A 19,466-nucleotide genomic window follows, 5' to 3' on the forward strand; every position below is an offset into this window, starting at 1 on the left:
AATTTCTTTTGGACAAATTGGTTCATTCTCACCCACTCTGCATTGCAAATAGATTTTGGGAATGCATTCCCATGGTCATCTCAGATGGAGCCAAAGGGGTCTGGCAACCATCCAAAATGTGTCATTCTGGAGTTGGGATAATCATTCAGATTTTGCTGTGCTCATATACCTGTTTTGTGTACAAGATTAGAAACCATCACACACTCTAGGCTAGCACTCTTTTCCTCAATAATGGGGCAATCTGTACTTAATGGCAGAGGACCTATTTGACATACAAAAGGTCCTAGAACAAATTCCTGGTATCTTTAATTCAAAAGAGAAAATGACAAGAATGATCACACAATATTAGCTAGTGTGAGTTTCTATTAGTTTCTAGAAATAAATCAAGGAATATAAGAAGCATCCAGCTAAGCCTTCAACCAGGCATGTTCTACCTAAAGGAATAAAACAATCAAAGTTATTCCCCCTAAATAAAAATGTGAAATGGTTCCAGCCCATTAATGGGACTTCATAATATTACCATCAGTCTTGCACTCAAGCCCATAGCTCCAGAAACTAATAAATATACAGTCCTCATTTGAAAACGAATGGCCTGGGTTATATTGTTAAAAATATACAGACGAGCCTTGGTGGCGCAGTGGTTAGAATGGAGTATTACAGGAAGGCTCTGCCCACAACTAGCAGTTCAATTCTGAACGGTTCAAGGTTCACTCAGCCTTCCATCCTTCCAAGGTCGGTAAAATGAGGACTCAGATTGTTGGGGGCCATATGCTGGCTCTGCAAATTGCTTAGAGAGGGCTGTAAAGCACTGTGAAGCGGTATATAAGTGCTATTGCTAAAAGGAAGGCTAGTAGCTTTCAGAGGTGCTGTCTTTAGATTGGGAATACAATGGAGATTATAAAAAGTTTGGAAAATTTAACTAAAGATGGAGAATATGTGAGCGCTAAAAATGGTGCATAAGTATTTTAAATGGTATGCCAACATCTACTATTGGATCTACTGGAGACTTGAAGCATTTTTTGATCACTGTAACTTTTTTCTATATCCTATAGTAGCAAGTGTTTTTAAAAAAACTGCAAGAAAAGAGGAATGTTTGTAAGGTCAAACTACAATTCCATTCAAGTTCCTAGTAGCAATAAAAATACATAAATATCGGGGTTGCCAGGCATGTAATGGTTTTTATCTATTCAAATAACTTCATATTAAATTTGGTACGACTCACTTTTTAAAAACAAGAAACTTTAATTCTTTTTTTTTTCCAGAAAGGAAAGAAAAGCACTGTTGTGCGAGTCTGAATCTGAAACAAGGCATTCACTGAAATTAGGACAAAGGGATTAACACATGAAAAAGTTTAGTCCCATAAAACTTTAACACTATTCTACAAAATTCAGACCCTCCCCAGTTCTGACAAAATTCTGTTAATAAAGAAGAAAGGGAGAAGGCTCAAACTGGAGGTGGCATAAGACAAGTAAGACAATTACTATTCAAGCTAAGGGCAGAATCCAAGAGTGTTCCAAAAAGTTATTGTAATGGAAACTGCAGATAAATATTAAAGTGTCTTTAACAATTTCATATAGAAGTCATTAAAAAAAACCTTCTCCCTTTCCTCATGAAAATTAATACTGGTTAAAAATCATTATCAAACCATTTTATCATGTATCTAACTTAAAAAAATAATATAAAGAGGTAGATTGAAAAGAAAAAAAACAATTTGCCATTATTCGACATTTTTATTCAGTATATTTTTCCCCCTTACGTTTTTTTTCCTTTATCCTTTTCAGCGCCAGACATGTCAAGGAGTGATTGCAGTCAACATTTCATTAAAACATTTTACTCTTTGCAAGAGATCCTCCCCCTCTACCCCTTGACCATCGATCCATTTCATGTGCTTTTCATTTTTTTCCTTTTCCTTTTCCTTCTCCTTCTTCTTCTTCTCTAGATACCACCACAGGGCTGGAGAAAGGGATTGTAAAAGGGAGAAGGAGTCCAGGAGACGTAAGAGGAATGCTACAAGCCACAGCAAGAACAAGCTGTTATTTAATTAAAAAAAGGGGGGGCACAAATAATACAGTAATGAGGTTACACAATGAAATCCCACAGCATTACTTGAAGGCTTTGCTCTGTGGTTGACGTCATCACAATGGAAGGCATAAAAAATTGGAGAAACCCAATGTTGACAACGATCCAATCTCTAGTCCATTTGGTGAGATGGTGCAAGTAGTCATTTTATGTTAAAAAGTGCCCTACCCCCCACCTAAATGGCTAGTGGAGAACTGCCCAGCAAAGACAGAAAAAGAGAGAGGGGGAGGGAGGAAAAGAAAGAAAGAAAGAGAGGGGGGGAGAGAGGGAGGAAGAGAGAGAGAAAACCAGAGACAGAGAAAGACAGAGAGGGAGAGAGAGAGAGAGACCATCCATGTAGCTATCTAGAAAAAATGGGTTGTCACTATGGCACATTGTTTAAACACTGGGGAAGGTGCACCGCAACGAACTTCTCTCTCTCTGGCTCCATTTCTTCCCCTATATTGTTTACAAATGCTATGTTCACCTATCTGAACTAGACAGGAAGTGAACTCTTCTCATCGGACCTCTACCCTAAATCCCTTTGTCTTGAAATATATACAAGTTGTTTGTAGTGGCTACAGCAATTATGTTTTCCTTGGGATGCCAGGCTGTGTGGAGGATCTTCTTGTTGAAGTCTAAGCTATCGACACTTATCTCGTCCTTCTTCCGTTTGCCACTCGCACAGACTTTACGGGGTTTCAAAACCGTGCGAGGCTTATTGTTTTCCCGAGAAGCTTCTAGTGTGACATCACGCTTGGTGTTTCTATCAAACATTCGGAAGAAGTTGTTGTAGGAGCCCGTCATGACGACGCTGTAGACAAAGAGGAGAAAAAGAGAGGTTGTGTTTCTGATCCTTGAAACGTTCCAATCATTTGGCCTTTAACCTGCTGTTGCTGATTGTTTTCATTCAACTGGTGGTACTTGATTTGCACGGATGGTGGGTGTGAGGAAGTTACTAGAAATGTTACACTAATGAGGACTTCTTTAATTTATCCAGTCTGTTTGGTTTAAAACATTTGCAATACATTGAAGTACATGTAGAAATAAGATGGAGTATTTTACATAATTTTGTTGCAAATATAAAATCTCCTTTGGGAGAAAAAAAAGAAACAGGCCCAGAGTTGTCAATTTATATATTGAAATTCTTCAGAACTGGAATCCCAGATTTAAGAGACTTTGACTACTGACAATTTAATCACGCTGTTTTTAATCAGGAAAATGAGGGCATAATGATTACATTTTCCCCCTTCAGTTCCCAATTTCTTCAGACTGAGGTACTTGCAGGCAGCTAACTGAAAGCAAACGGATTCTAAAATATAATTTTAAAAATCTGTTTTAACTGTATCTTTTATATGATTTTAACTTTTTTTTTTTGCAACCTGCACATTTTGATAGTGAGATCGGCAATACCTAAATTTATATTTTGGGGCCGGGATAGCTCAGGCAATAGAGAAGCCTGTTATTAGAACACAGAGCCTGCAATTACTGCAGGTTCGAGCCCGGCCCAAGGTTGACTCAGCCTTCCACCCTTTATAAGGTAGGTAAAATGAGGACCCAGATTGTTGGGGGGGCAATAAGTTGACTTTGTAAAAAATATACAAATAGAATGAGACTATTGCCTTATACATTGTAAGCCGCCCTGAGTCTTCGGAGAAGGGCGGGGTATAAATGTAAACAAACAAACAATATTTTATACATACTGGGTATATATATGAAATAAATAAATAAATGAATTTAGAAACTGCTGATCTCATTGAGGCAGAAATATTAGCAATTGTATACGTGAGTTCTGTTACGGTTTATTTCTAAAGTTATACACTGCTTTATCAATGTTAACCTAAGCAGTGTAAAGACCATCAACCTCAACCAATGCAGGGATTATTTACTGTCGGAAGATAATTGATGGAGAGTGTAAACTGTACCTGTAGGAAGATCCAATCCTTAGGATCCCCAGTTCATAAGATCAGGTAGCATCAATTGCTTCATACAGCATGTAACTAGATTAAATGAACCAATTATCTGACCTTAGATTATATAAGGTTATATAACTACATTCCATTCTGCCTGGATAGCCTAAGATTGGGATCGGTTAATACAATTTCATCTGGAATTCACAAAGCATCAAAAGCCCCAAGCCAAACTTTGAACAGATTTCCCTTCTTCTTGTTAGTATAGGTAAATAAAGATTAAATAAACATAGTAAAAAGAAAAAAAAACCAGTCCTTCACAAACCAAACAATAGATTATTGCATAAGTTTAAACATAAAACCTACACCGACCCATTTAGATGCTTCACTGGATAAACTAAAATAATAACAAAAATTATCCAGCTAATTTTTTTATTTGGCTATCCTCTTTTCTTTTCTAGAAATCATTTCCAAACAGGTACCAAAACACAGTGCTAACTACATAAGCTTTCCATGCAGCCAAGCTTCTTAGACATTCAGCTGAAAAAACAGTTTTAACTGTCAATTAGTACGAAAATGTTAAAAGAAGAATGAAGAAAAAGTTGAAACTTGCCTATCCGACCCATTCCAGCAGCATTCAAATTTGTCAAAAATGCAGTCATTTTCATAGAGTGAACAAAGTTTACTTCTGAGGTATTCATGTACCTGGAAATAAAAAAACACACTAGTATGAAGTAGAAATAATATAACATATTAACAGTTATTAACTGTTTTGAGTTACCTTTCACAGGAAGGGATTATAACTTAAGATTATAAATGATGGTATGAATATGAATGTTCATGTCACCTAAAAATAAAGTACCTTTAATTTTATAGATTGTTGTTCTTATTCAAGGAAAATGCATCATGCTTAATAAAAGTTTTTCATTAAATGGATAGCAACCTCATAACTTCATATCACACCTTCAGCTATTCAGGCTCTATTGGATCTTTTTAGGAGATCTCTGAACCTGTCTGACTACTCTTAAGGAACTATTTAAGGAGTTGAAAGAAAGAGAAAATCTGATCATCTCAAAGGCCCTTTACCCTAGATCTGAAACCATGACCAAAAGTATAAATTCATACAGACATACAGTGTATGAAATTACACTCCGTTCTTCCAGCATACACACTTCACGATGTATTCTTATACAAATGGTAAACAATGAGAAATGAGAAATAATGCAAAAATTAAAATTGTTTAAAAGAAACATTTAAACATTAAAATTGTTTAAAGCAAACATAAACGTGAGAATTAACACTGTTAGTTGAGCAAATGCATTCTCAAATAGTTTTACCAGTTCATGGAAAAAATTCATCCATAAATCATATCTGAAGCTAGGGCCGGCCACCTTTGCAAAAATAGGGCCCACGACAGTATTGCAGACACCAATAGAATGCGTATATATTTTAAACGTTAAAAACCCACAACTTCATCAGAACCTCTGAGAGAAGTTTCACAGGATGTTCTGAATTAATTATTTATTTAAATCAATAAACAAAACATTTCATTGTGGAAATAAGGGTGTGCTCTATAGCAGGGGTCTCCAACCTGGGTCCCTTTAAGACTACATACAGATTAAGCATACAGTTGCTATAGAGCAGGGGTCTCCAACCTGGGTCCCTTTAAGACTTGTGGACTTCAACTTCCAGAGTCCCTCAGCCAGCTTTGCTGGCTGAGGAACTCTGGGAGTTGAAGTCCACAAGTCTTAAAGGGACCCAGGTTGGAGACCCCTGCTCTATAGCATCTGCATTCACTATTCTACCAAGTTTTGACTTAATTTTTAATCAATTGCAAGTTGATTCCCCCAGACTGTCTATCTATATGGCGTACCTGGTACGTTTCCACAGGTCGGTTTTCCATATTTAAATCCCAAATCTTCACAGACAGATAATCTCTAGTCATCATATATCGACCACTATGGCTAAATTTGACATCGGAGATGGAGGAGATGATTTCTGAAAAAAAGGATCGGCTGCTTGGATCTTCTGGCTCCTCAAACACTGCGAGTGAAACAGAAGCAGCACGTTCATTTGCCAAACTCACCTCAATGACATGAAGATTTCCCTTTTTATGAACACTAACACATAAAACCTAAAGCATTAACCCTTGGAAGCCATATCTTTCTGAGATGAAAAATTACCCGCCAAAGAAATGACGATTCTGGGGTCAGAGGCAGTGGTGAAATCTAAATTTCTTTCTTACTGGTTCTGTGGGTGTGGCTTGGTGGGTGTGGCTTGGTGTGTGTGGGGGGTTATGTGACTGGGGGATCAAAAGACAAACTCACTAACAATGTCCTGCTGGAGCAGGGTTGGACTAGATGACCTCTAGGTCCCTTCCAGCCCTGGTTTATCCTCTGAAGCTGCGTCTAGTGCCAGGTTTGTAGTCCTTCCTTCCTCTTCTTTTTCCTCCCTTCCTCCCTCTCTCTTTTCTTTCTTTCTTTCTTTCTTTCTCTGTCTCTCAAATGAACCCCCACCCCCATTTTTTGCCTAGCTTTTTTACCTTTTAAAAAATGCTTTTAAAAGTAAAAAAAAAAAGACTCTGATGATCAGGCACCTCAGCTGGGATCATCAGAGCCTCATTTTAACCCTTTAAAAGCATTTTTTTAACAACCTCTTTGGCAGAAGAGATTATTTAAAAAAACGCTTTTAAAAGTTAAAAAAAAAAGGCCCTGATGATCGCGTGGCTCAGCTGGGCGGGGCAGGGATTTTTGCTACCGGTTGTCCGAACCACCCGCTGCCATTGCTACCAGATCGGCTGATCCGAACTGGGAGCATTTCATCCCTGGTCAAAAATAATTTGAGATCAACTCTCTTTATTCCCAGTTCCACTTCCAGTTCCAAACACCGGTAGAAGCAGACCTTGATATATTATATATTTATAAATTACTATCCGTAGCCAGGTAACTCATATTTTTTTTTGACTTTCTGCTGTCCAGAAATCCAATGAAGTTTTCTAATTCTCAGGAGCAAAGGTGTTCCAAAAGAGACTGAAGCCCAACCACTGGATAATCATCTTTTAGATGGAGCTCTATAAACACTGCTGATGTGATGTGTTTTCCTGTGTACGTTCTGCCAACAACGAGGGGCAGAAGCTTTGTTTAAGGAGGGGCATACAGGGATGTGGGGGTGGATAGTAATGCAGCATCAACTCCTAAAAGGTGCTCACGGGAGCCAAAATTTGTGTTTGTGGCAGACACAGAGGCACACACATAAAAATGAGCACCTCCTGCATAAAATTTAAGAGAGTGCTGAAACCCTACAAATCTTTAGTGATTTTGTGAGATCCTCAGACAAGAGTTTGCCCTGTTGCACAGCTCTGCACTGCTGGTATTTCTTGCCAGAACAGAATCCTGCAATAGGCAACCCCACCCCTCGTGTCCCCAAAATGGAGCCACGTTGACATTTTCTATTTTTTAATCTTCCTGTCTGCCCAAAGCTTATGGATCAGCCACTTTCCTCCTTCTGCAGTCTGATTGTGTGCTTCCTGTATCTGGAGTATTAGAGCGTTTTTAAAATTCACGTCCATCCTTCTGCAGTTAGCTTCTGTTTGTTTGCTGTCCTGATGTGGAAGTACTTGAGTCAAAGATATTTTTTTAAACTGCTTGGTTTTTGTTTTACAATTGGGGATATAAAGTTAAGTGGGCTTTCCAGTCTGTTGCCTCACACCAATTTGCTCTGGTGGTAAAACTCAATTAGAAGAGAAAAAGCTACTCACATTTCGAATGCCTGTCACAGAGAGCCGACGCACGCATGTCACACAGGCGAATAGTTCCCTTGCTACTGCTGTACACAAAAGTATTGCAGCTGTTTGGGTGGAATTCGGCTGCTGTTATTACCTCCGTCAGCTCCTCCATGTTGGCAGGCTTAATATCTACGATATCTAGAAATTGTTGGCGTTAAGGAGTCTTCTTTTCAGTGCCATTCAAAGCTTTGACATTTTGTATGCTAACACATAAAAGGAGTCCTTGCAAATTTTACTCTTGCTAGTTGTTGCTGACTCTAGGGGGAAGTGCTCAGCTCAGTTTCAAGGCCGTTGAGCTGTCCAAAGACGGTTCTGCGGACATGTGGCCAACATGATGTCATGGAGCATTGTTACCTTCTCATTGAAATGGTACCCGTTTATCTACTTGCATTTGCATGCTTTCGAACTGCTAGGTTGGCGGGAGCTGGGGAGAGGACGAGAACTCACCCCATTGTGTGGCACTTGGGTCTTGAACCGGCTTTCCAGCCAACAAGCCCAGCATCTTAACTGTTGAGTCATCATGCCACCCTATTCTAACCCATATTGAGGACAAAATAAATTGCTACAAAACATCACTCTTTGGGGCAAGAGATTGGGTAAAACTAATTATTAGACTACATTAGATTGTTGGAACTGGGTTCTTTGAGGTTGCAAAACTCAATGCCATTTATTTTACCTTTTGGGAAAAGGACTATCTCACCCATTTTTACATAGAGGAAGAAAGGTAAAAGTTAAGACTTCAGTGCATTATTGCACTCAGCCATATTTTCTTGGCTGCAGTTTTATAGTTATTTGCCAATGTTCTCTTCATCATCTTTATAGTTTGTAGCTATATCATTGCCCATCTCCTCTGCACCCCAAGGATCTTCTAGTGGTCTCCCATCCAAGTACTAATCAGTCCTGACCTCCCCAGCTTTTACAGTATCAGCCAAAGTTGACTAGGTGCTCCCATCCACTGTAATAGTGTAATAGGGTAATAGTGTAATAGGGTAATAGTGGGAGCAACTCGTTGCTCCCATGTAACACTACTCCTGCGCAGTTTGCACTGGCTTCCTGTGGTCTTTTTGGTGCGCTTTAAGATTTTGGTTACCACCTTTAAAGCGCTCCATGGCTTAGGGCCCGGGTACTTACGGGACCGCCTGCTATTACCCACCGACCCGTACACTCACACAGAGAGGGCCTTCTCAGGGTGCCGTCCGCCAAACAATGTCGGCTGGCAGCCCCCAGGGGTAGGGCCTTCTCTGTTGGAGCTCCTATGCTTTGGAACGAACTTCCCCCTGGTTTACGTCAAGTGCCTGATCTTCAGACTTTTCGCCGTGAGCTGAAAACGCACCTATTTATTCAAGCGGGACTGGCTTAGAAGTTTTACTAAATTTTAACTGGGGCTATATATATTTTAGGGTTTTAAACTGTTTTAAATTTTGGCCATCTTGTAATATGTTTTGTTTTAGTCTTGTTTTAAAGTGTATATTGTGGATTTTTATTTGGCTGTACACCGCCCTGAGTCCTTCGGGAGAAGGGCGGTATAAAAATCGAATAAAATAAATAAATAAATAAACCAGAGAGTAATTACAGTATTGTAATTAATTATTCTTTATATTCAAACAATAAAGATTTGTGCTACTTTTATCGCCCCTAGCGGGGATCTGGATTCCAAAACTCAAGGCTTACACAGTATATGTATAAGAAACATGGGTTATGTTATAAAATCATTGAAAAATAGCTAAAGGGACAACTTCTACCACCACGTAGGGCAGGGGTGTCCAAACTTAGCAACTTTAAGACTTGTGGACTTCAACTCCCAGAATTTAGCCTTGCTGGCTGAGGAATTCTGGGAGTTGAAGTCCACAAGTCTTAAAGTTGCCAAGTTTAAACACCCCTGGCCCCTAATAGGGTTTCTATAGAGTGCACATGACTATTGAAAAATTGCTCTCAACTTGACATTTTGGAAAAGCTGTTAAAGAAATCAGAAGTAAATTTATAAATTGCATTTAACTAAAACTGTTTACATTCATTGGACATTCAGTTACCTTGTAGGGGAAATGGGTGGCATAAAATGTAATAAAATAAATTCATTGTATCTATGTTGTAATCCATTGAAATTGAAGTGTCTAATTCTCAGAATATATTTATGGTCACCCCAGATTTTCCAAGACTGTAAGTATGTATGTACCATATTTTTCAGACAATAAGACATATTTTTTTGTCTCCCAAAAGGGGGTGAAAATGTCTGTGCGTCTTATAGACCAAATATTGCTGAAGCCCTGCCCATTTTATTTTATTTATTTATTTTTCTTGCCTCCACACGTCCCGTTTTCGGTTTCTTTCAGGCCTTTTTTTTGGGCTGTTTTTGAGGCTTTTTTCGGCCTGTTTTTGAAGGTTTTTTTCAGCATGTTTTCAAGGCTTTTTTTTGCCAATTTTTGGGGGGACAAACAGCCTGAAAAAAGCCTCAAAAATGGGCTGAAAAAAGGCCCACAAATGGGGCACACGGAGGCCAAAAACTTTTTTTTGTTGATTTCTTCTTCTAAATTTAGGTGTGTCTTATAGTCAGGTGCGTCTTATAGTCCGAAAAATACGGGGTGTGTGTGTATGTGTGTGTGTGTGTGTGTGTGTATGTATGTATGTATGTATGTATGTGTTAGGAAATTGTTATTTGTCTAACTAGTTGGTCAGGCAATATATAAACTAACTATGTATGTTTGCAGTAAGAAAGGTATTATATTGCTTTAAGACTGTATTGCATCATCATGCATCCTGATTGGCTGGGCTCTGTAGCCAATGTACTTAAGAGAAGCTAAATTATGGTTTTGGGGACACTACACCATTGTTACCTGCTGATGTGCTGCAACTGTATGTCTGAGCTCTGTGCATAATCATTGCTTGATCATGGCTATTTACTGATTCTTTGGTATTTACTGACTGTTGTGTATTGGACTGTGATCTTGAATGACACTGAAGAAGATCTGGTTTGTTGTGCAAGTCTACGATTGGTAAGAAGACTTGATATTTGAAATATCCCTGGGCTGACTTTATATGTGTATGACCTGGATTGTTTTTGGACTATGATTTTGCTTTTTCCGTAAAAGTAAAATATTATCAAAACCCAGTTTGTCTGTATAGTAACTGTTATTGTCCACAATCATTCTCAGTCGCTTTCATGCGCAATCTCAAAGGGTACTCTACTCAAGACTACCCTTAACAGTATGAATGAATGAATACATTTCCAGATGCATGGAAGCTATCACTTGTGATGATACAGGAGCATTGAGGAGTAGGAAAACGTGTAGACTCAAGTCCTGCACATTTTGATCTTCAACCCAGCTGAACACACACACACACACACTGAATAAAAAGATACTAAAACTTCTATCTGTGATTTCTAGATGCCACAAATTAATCCTCAAGTCGTCCGCAGACAAGTATGTTTCATAATCACTATTAATGGAGATAGAATTGATGTGATATGTGTGAGCATTGGCAAATATTCTTCGAGGGCTGGCTTCCACCATGAGATCCATGGGTCTAAATACTGGCACCTGCAAACCAAAGGATTGGGGGGGAAAACTGTGAGAAATTATAGAAAAATCTGTCAGAGAAGAGCAGGCAAAACTGGGGGCGAAGTTAAACATGTCATCGGTTTAGAATCATTATATTGACAAAAGCAATCCATGTCCAGCCCCTTCTCCCTTTGGATTCTGTTAACCCTTATGTTGTGACCCAGGCCCAAGTAGGTAGTAATAAACTTAGTCCGTGGAAAAATAAACTTTATTCGAACAGCTGGGAATTACTTCATTCCCAGCATAGTTCAACTCAAAGTAAAACAAATGCCTCCCAAATACAAATTCTTCAGTTATCTCACAAACCTTAGTCCAATTAGGCAAACTGCCAAAGGCCATTCCTGGCAAACGTCCAGAAGCCACAAAAACAAAGACATACACGAAGCAGAGGATGCAGCTACAGCGTTGTTTTCCGGCAAAACTGAAACATTGGTGCTGGCCTGTTTTAAGTCTTATGGGAGGGGCCAATCATCTCTTGGCCCTACTCCAAAGTTGTCCTCTCTGCTTGAACTGCTCTTGCCTTCTGGCAGCTCTTCTCATGCATGCATTAGGAACAGGCTCCTCCTGTTCCTCTGCCTCACTACTATCAGTCTCTGAAGTCCGCACTTCACTTCCCGATGGCCCTGGCCTCACCTCGGCCTCATTGCTGTCCGACTCCGTTGCCAGCTCCGTAGGCTGCTGATGGACCACAACACCTTAGCTGGTGCCGATTCAGATTTAAGTTTAGTTGACTAGATTCTTGTGTATATGCTTGCCTATTAAATCCTTCTGAATTGCAATTTAACGCACGCTCCTTATTCTTTGTACCTGATACCAGTTCAGTATCAACAAATTAAAAGGGGGGAAATCAAGATCTGCCTATATGGAAACATCAGAATGGGTTGGGGCATAAAAACCAGGCAAAAACAGAAGCAGAGAATAAAACCCATCCATGCTGATGCCCAGCTCTGGGTTACTCACCCGTAAAGTAGTGACGGTTGTGGGGTCTCTATACCGGCCATCTTCTTCTTTTAAGTTGTAGCCTTCCGGCCGTTTATCTCTTTCACTTATTTTCCATAATTTTATTGTTTTGTCTGAAAAACATTAAGGTAACGTGGGCTGTTGAGAACCTCCAGCTCTCGTTGCCAGCAGAACTGATCACAGAATAAATTTTTATTTATTTATTATTTGTTTACATTTATATCCCGCCCTTCTCCGAAGACTCAGGGCGGCTTACAGTGTGTAAGGCAATAGTCTCATTCTATTTGTATATTTACAAAGTCAACTTATTGCCCCCAACAATCTGGATCCTCATTTTACCTACCTTATAAAGGATGGAAGGCTGAGTCAATCTTGGACCTGGTAGGACTAGAACCTGCAGTAATTGCAGGCAGCTGTGTTTTAATAACAGGCTTCTTACAGCCTGAGCCACACCGCGGCCCTAATAATATGATTCATGCCTTAGAAGAACTATGGTGGATATTTGGTGTGGTTAGAAATAGCTACCAGTAATAGGGTTGTTTTTTGGAACTTTGACCACAGTTCAGAGCCTTTTGCCATGACTGTTAATTTCCAGACACACTTGCAGATGTTGGATAATTTGCACTTTTAACTTGCCTTTTAACTTTTAACATTCCAAAAGATGCCTTCAGGTCTCCAAATGAAATGAAACAAAAGCCCCCCCAAGTTCTCAGGTGAGATTTAGTAGTATTAGACAATGGCTTTTGCAAGTTAGAAAATTCTCAGTTTCAACATGGGCCCCTGAGATTCAAAAAAGGGTTGCCAGGACAAAAGGCATCAACCACTCAGAGCTTTGAAAAATGCAAGAGACCAAAACCCCTGATTTTTGGTGCTCGGAACATAAACATCAACTCCCTGGAGGCAGAGCAAACCAGGAGGTTTTTGTTTTTAATTTAAGTTACAGGTCGCTCTCAAATTATGACCATTTGCTTAGGGACTATTCACAGTTACACTGAAAAAAAGGAACTTTTGACTGGCCCTCCCATGAGTCCCTATGGTCACGTGATCAAAATTTGCATGCTTGGTAACTGGAATGTATTTACGAGAGTTGCAGCATCCCAGAGTCACATGAGATGGCTTCCGACAAGTCCAAGTCAATGGGGAAGCTGGATTTGCTTAACAACTATGTGGGTCACTTAACAACTGCAGTAATTCATTCAACAGCAAAAAAAAAAAAGTTTGTTAAAGCTTTTTCAATTAAAAAAAAGAAAAAAAGAAAAGCTGATCTCCATCCATATAGCAAAGAACTTTTTGAACTTTCAAAGAAAGTTCACAGAAGAAGAACTTAAGAAGGGGTGACATGGATGCGTTGTGAGGAAAAAACCAAGAACCAAACCAAAAAAGAGGAATGCAAAACAATAGATGAATTTTGGTTAGAGGGATGAACAAAACTATTATAGTTTTATAATTCAAAATATAAAAGCACAATAACTGTTCCAATTTTAAGTTTGCTTAGAGGCAGGATAGCTTCGAAGGAAAAGGACTAATACTATTCACATCATTTCAAAGGCTCCCCCAATCTCAAGGAGTCAAGGATGAAAGAAAGGCAACGAGAACAGATCCGAAAGTTCAAAGAAGAAGAAGAAATGTTACAGGAGCAATAAGAATACAGCAAGACCCTTATTTGATTGATGGATTGATCTATTGATTGATTATAATTTTTACATTACTCTTATCCTGTAAGCTCTGAGGACAGTCATCAAGAAAAATTAAAACACAGAATTCAAATTCTATAACTTTCAAAACAATAACAGTACTCTACATAAAAGCAGGTTAGATCAGGGGTCTCTAACCTTGGCAACTCTAAGACTTGTGGACGTCAACTCCCAGAGCATGGCTGGCTGAGGAACTCTGGGAGTTGAAGTCCACAAGTCTAAAAGTTGCCAAGGTTGGAGACCCCTGGGTTAGATCCAAATGTCCTCTCTGGTGCTTGTAGAATTGTACCACATGTTTCCAGGAAGCAGCTCGAAAAATTATTTATTTATTTTTATTTTTATTTTTTTATTTATTTGCATTTATACCCCGCCCTTCTCCGAAGATTCAGGGCGGCTTACACTATGTTAAGCAATAGTCTTCATCCATTTGTATATTATATACAAAGTCAACTTATTGCCCCCAACAATCTGGGTCCTCATTTTACCTACCTTATAAAGGATGGAAGGCTGAGTCAACCTTGGGCCTGGTGGGACTTGAACCTGCAGTAATTGCAGGCAGCTGTGTTAATAACAGACTGTCTTAGCAGTCTGAGCCACCAGAGGCTCAGACTGTGAACTTAAAGACTGTGAAAGTGTGAACTTAATAGGATTATGCAAAGATTTGATGAACTGTGTCAAGACTTACAAGACTATCTTGTAACATCAGTGTCAGGAATGATAATTTGCAAGACAAGCAGTTAGGGACAGGGGTGAACAACTATGGTCCCTAGAATTGACCTAGAATTCCTAAGCCAGGATGCTGAGTATTCCAGAGAATGCTGGGTAACCCAGAGTATGTTGGCTCTGGAATTCTGGGAGTTGAAGGGGCCATAGCTGGGCTGAAATCCAGCAGGTTCTGGAGAACCGGTAGCGGAAATTTTGAGTAGTTTGGACAACCGGCAAATAACTGGCCCCAGAGTGGGGTGGAAATGGAGATTTTGCAACATCCTTCCCCCAGGAGTAGGGAGGGAATGGAGATTTTGCAGTATCCTTCCCCTGCCACGCCCACCAAGCCACACCCACAGAACCGGTAGTAAAAAAAAATTGAATTTCACCACTGAGCCAAAGTTGCCCACTCCCTGTTCTAGGACAAAGATAGCCAGGGGAAAATAAAAGTCAATCATCAAGAGTTGACCAAGAAAGTCTTACCATTTGTAGACAATAAAAATTGAGCAGCGTTTTTCTGGGGTAACCACCTAATTTTGTTGATCTTTTCTTCAATTTCTAAACTTTTCAAGTAGTCAAACTCTGGCTCGTGACTTTGGAAGGTACTGTAAACATTGTATTCACCTCTGCTGTGAGACTGTAGTTTGTTCTGAAAGAGAAGTTTAAAACCAAATAAAAGATGAGAAATTCAATGAAACAACAACTGTAGTTCATTCTTTCTATTGTGTAATAGGACTTATAGCTCAGCATGACTCAACAACACCATATAGGATGTGGACTACCGTTCTGTACGTGTCTATTATTGAGTTGAGAATGATGAGAATTCAAGGGAATTAGAATCAATTCAAACATGAACCATTTAAGGGGCTGCCAACAAACATTCAGCTGATCAACTGAACAAGCCTTTTGATAAAATTTGAAGTTATTAGCATATGAATCCAACATCTCTGGGGAGAAAAGGAGACACTTTAAAGCACTTAACTAATGATTGTAATTTGTCTAATCAGCTGAATAAACATTGTAATTTAATTCTGTCTGATGAATATCCCATAAACTGGGAGGGGGGAGTTGTGTTCTCCTGGAGCATCAAAGACTAAAACTCAGGAAAAAGTTCTTTTAATGATCATCTGTTCTTTGTTATGCTAGGTTATTTTTAAAAAGAAGAAACAGCCAAAACCATAATTCCCACTTTGCAATTTTGAAGAGATATTGGTTGCTGTCTTTGAAACTTTGACTCACTGTCCTACCCATTCCTCTCACCTTTAGTGAAGAGGGTTAGACAGAGGGTGGACTAGCTCAAAGTCCCAGACCATCTCATATGCCTACAAGCTGCTCCTCAGGCACACAAAGAGATATAATTATACAAAAATAAGCATAGATTTAATACACCGCCCTATGCAGACCTTTCAATATCTCAGGCGTAAGGGAAAGTAACAGAGGCACGTACAGGTGAGAAAACCCAGTCCGCCTTCAGTCTGACCCACTGCTTGTAAAAACCTGCATGGATTTAGAGCTGAAAATCTGCAAAAGTCCCAGTTGCTGATGCATCTATAACAGTGGTGGCGAACCTTTTACTCACCGAGTGCCAAAAAGGTACGTGCTTTGAGCGTGTCGTGTGTGCCATCTGCACTAACTCGTGGCTCCTCCCCAGTGTGCTGCACGCACAACCACACCATCTGTGCATGCACATGGCTTTCGCACAGCTTCCCGTGCGCTGCAGGCGCAATTGCGCTATCTGTGCATGCGTTTTTTGTACATGCAATGAATGTGCACGAAGGCCATTTGTGCATACGTGCACTGCGCACAGGTACTCTCATGCACATGCACAACCACACACGTAGGCACAGGAGAGCTCCGAAGACCAGCTGGGTCCTCTGAATTGCGCCCATGCGCACCAGAGGCCCAATCATCAACTGGAGAACGCATGCATGCGCAGCTGTAGGTGAGTTGGGCAACAGCTCGCGTGCCTGGAAAGATGGCTCTGCGTGCCACCTGGGGCAAGCGTGCCATAGGTTCGCCATCAAGGATCTATAACATGGGTGCACAAAGATTGAAGAGATGCTGCATTTCACAGGTTTCATGGTTGCTTCTCAAAGTGAAGTTCCAGGGATTGGAACAGCCTTCTGTTTGTGTGCAGAAGCATCTTCCACTTCTTTCTGTAAGCTGCAAGTAGTGCCAGACAAGGGGTCAAAATGCCATCCCACCTCTCCTCTCTTTACCTCATTGAGCAGAACTTCCCTTAAATGAGATTTATTAAGCATGAGCCACCGGTCATTATTAAAAATTAGCCGCCCTTTTTATTAGAAGGGCATTTGAACAACAACATAATTACTTCCAAGTGTTTAATAATAACAGGCTGGAAGAGGAAACACTTCATATCTTGGAAGACCTTAATATCGGCCCAGATGTTCCTACCATGTTCATAGAGGACATACCAGATGCAAATGATCAGAATTGAATTCCCAAATCATTGGAAGGACACCAAATTGGGAGATGTTAGGCTAGCAAAATCTGGGTTGGGGCATCCCTGTTGTATTGTATCAATTGTCTTGCATTATTCATTGGCGTTTCTCCCTCCACAACTCCTAATGAAACCTCTTGGCACTTACTTGCCAAGTCTACTATGGTGGTGACCATCTAGATCAGGGGTGTCAAATTCAAGGCCTGGGGGCTGGATCCGCTCTGAAACAGTGAAGGACCAGCCCGTGGTGCTTCTGCCAGGGAAAACGGGCTCCCGAGCTCCGTTTTCGGCTGCCAGGGCCTCCTACAACCCTCTGCCAGTGAAAACGGAGCGAGCTGGCAGAGGGCTCAAGCCATCACAGGTGCCCCTGACAGGAGTGTCATTGAGCTGGCCATGCCCACCCCGGCCCCCGAGGTCAAACACAACCCTGATGTGGCCCTCAATGAAATTGAGTTTGACACCCCTGATCTAGATTCAGGCATAACTTATAAGGCAAGATGAAGATGATCTTCTTCTGAGCCTTTTTTCTAAGCCAGAGGATACCATCAATGTTGGCACACTAAGCTGAATTCTCAGCCAGACTAATTAACATTTTATTGGCATGAATCTCACTGACGTGATCAGTTGGGAGACACCAGTCATTTCCTGCCTAGTAGGTCACATAGCCTTGCCACGTTCTAAGCCAAACAAGCCAATGCAATTACAGGCCTGGTGGGATCTGGAGGAGCTTTGCAGATGGTCCTCAACTGTCTTGGATGCCGTAGGTGCTGAAATTCTCAACTTATGACCAGAACTGACCCCAAAATTACAGTGGTAATGTTCTGACCTAGGATTCCTTAGACAGTATCGAGCACAAACTTAGTCCCGGCAAACCTCTTTAATTCAGACAGCTGTGAATTATTGTCATTCCCAGTCAAAAGGCTTATCAAACAATCTTTCAGGGGAATGTTTATAAACACCCACCTTATCTCCCTTGGAATGCTGCCAAAAAACTAATTGCCACACGCAGGGCAAGGCCAAACTTAGCACAGAGTCAAACGGAACTTTTCCACTGCTTTTACCGACCAGATAAACTAATCGCTTCCTGCAAAAGCTCACGTCCCGTTCGCTTCTCTTTTATGTCTTACGGGAGGGGCCAATCATTTTCAAGCCTTACTCCCAAAGTCAACCTTGTTTTCTTAATTATTCCTGTTTCCTGGCAGCTCTGCGCATGCGCACAATGGGAACAGGCTCATGCTGTTCTTCTACCTTGCCGATGTCAGACTCCGGAGGCAGTAAAGAACTATCAGATGGCCTTGGCTCCCTCTCTGCCTCCGACTCAGAGCCACTGTCCGAGCCTTCCCCAGACTCCAGGACTGGCCCATGTTCCTCCCCAACCTCCTCACTGTCCGAATCTGCTGCCAGCTCTGCTGGCCACTGGCGGGCCACAACAGGTAAATTGTGGTGGTCATTAAGCGAGTCACCATGGGACTGTGCCCGATTTGATGACCAATTTTGCAATGGAGATTAAGCAAACACCGCAATCATTAAACAAACCCATTATACACAATGGGCATTTTTTCCCAGAAACTAGAAAGAAACACTAATTTCTGGCAAACAATGTAAATCATGGTTAGATGATTGAGGGATGCTGCAAATGGCCATAACTTCAGGCCACTCATCAAGCAACCAAAATGTGATCATGAGACCATGTCAGATTTTTTTTGGGGGGGAGGGGCGGCTGTCAGGACTTATTTATTTATTTATTTATTATTTAAATTTATATACCGCCCTATCTCCCGAAGGACTCAGGGCGGTTCACAGGCATATAAAACATCAGTGTACAAAATTAAAATAATCTTTAAAAAACTTATTCCAATGCCCTATAATTAAAAATATAAATATAAATATTAAAATCAATTTAAAACCCCTATAAAATTTAAAATCTAAGCCAGTCCTGCACAGATGAATAAATGTGTCTTGAGCTCGCGACGGAAGGTTCGAAGGTCCGGAAGTTGACGGAGTCCTGGGGGGAGCTCGTTCCAGAGGCGGGAGCCCCACAGAGAAGGCCCTTCCTGGGCGCCGCCAGACGACACTGCCTAGCTGACGGCACCCTGAGGAGTCCCTCCTGTGAGAGCGCACGGGTCGGTGAGAGGTATCTGGTCGCAGTAGGCGGTCCCGTGATAACCCGGCCCTATGCCATGGAGCGCTTTAAAGGTGGTCACCAAAACCTTGAAGCGCACCCGAAGGCCACAGGTAGCCAGTGCAGCCTGCGCAGGATGGGTGTTATCACGGGAGCCACGAGGGCTCCATCTATCACCCGCAGCCGCATTCTGGACTAACTGTAGCCTCCGGATG

At 40.9% G+C, this 19,466-nt stretch overlaps 1 protein-coding gene across 2 annotated transcripts in view; it reads right to left on the minus strand.

Moving 5' to 3' along the window:
- Positions 1–2,003: 2,003 nt before the first annotated feature.
- Positions 2,004–19,466, minus strand: part of PPP2R2A (protein phosphatase 2 regulatory subunit Balpha) — a 106,642-nt gene continuing 89,179 nt past the window's right edge. For both annotated transcript variants that reach the window (XM_058194491.1, XM_058194490.1), the window contains exons 4-10: positions 15,152–15,317; positions 12,270–12,382; positions 11,111–11,288; positions 7,726–7,890; positions 5,842–6,011; positions 4,582–4,673; positions 2,004–2,872 (exon numbers count right to left, since the gene is read on the minus strand). In XM_058194491.1, the coding sequence (XP_058050474.1) occupies positions 2,593–2,872; positions 4,582–4,673; positions 5,842–6,011; positions 7,726–7,890; positions 11,111–11,288; positions 12,270–12,382; positions 15,152–15,317 (1,164 nt within the window). In that variant the 3' untranslated portion in view covers positions 2,004–2,592. The remainder of the gene's footprint in view (positions 2,873–4,581; positions 4,674–5,841; positions 6,012–7,725; positions 7,891–11,110; positions 11,289–12,269; positions 12,383–15,151; positions 15,318–19,466) is intronic.

The sequence above is a fragment of the Ahaetulla prasina genome, chromosome 9 (assembly GCF_028640845.1).
Source record: "Ahaetulla prasina isolate Xishuangbanna chromosome 9, ASM2864084v1, whole genome shotgun sequence".
Classification (NCBI taxonomy): Eukaryota; Metazoa; Chordata; class Lepidosauria; order Squamata; family Colubridae; genus Ahaetulla; species Ahaetulla prasina.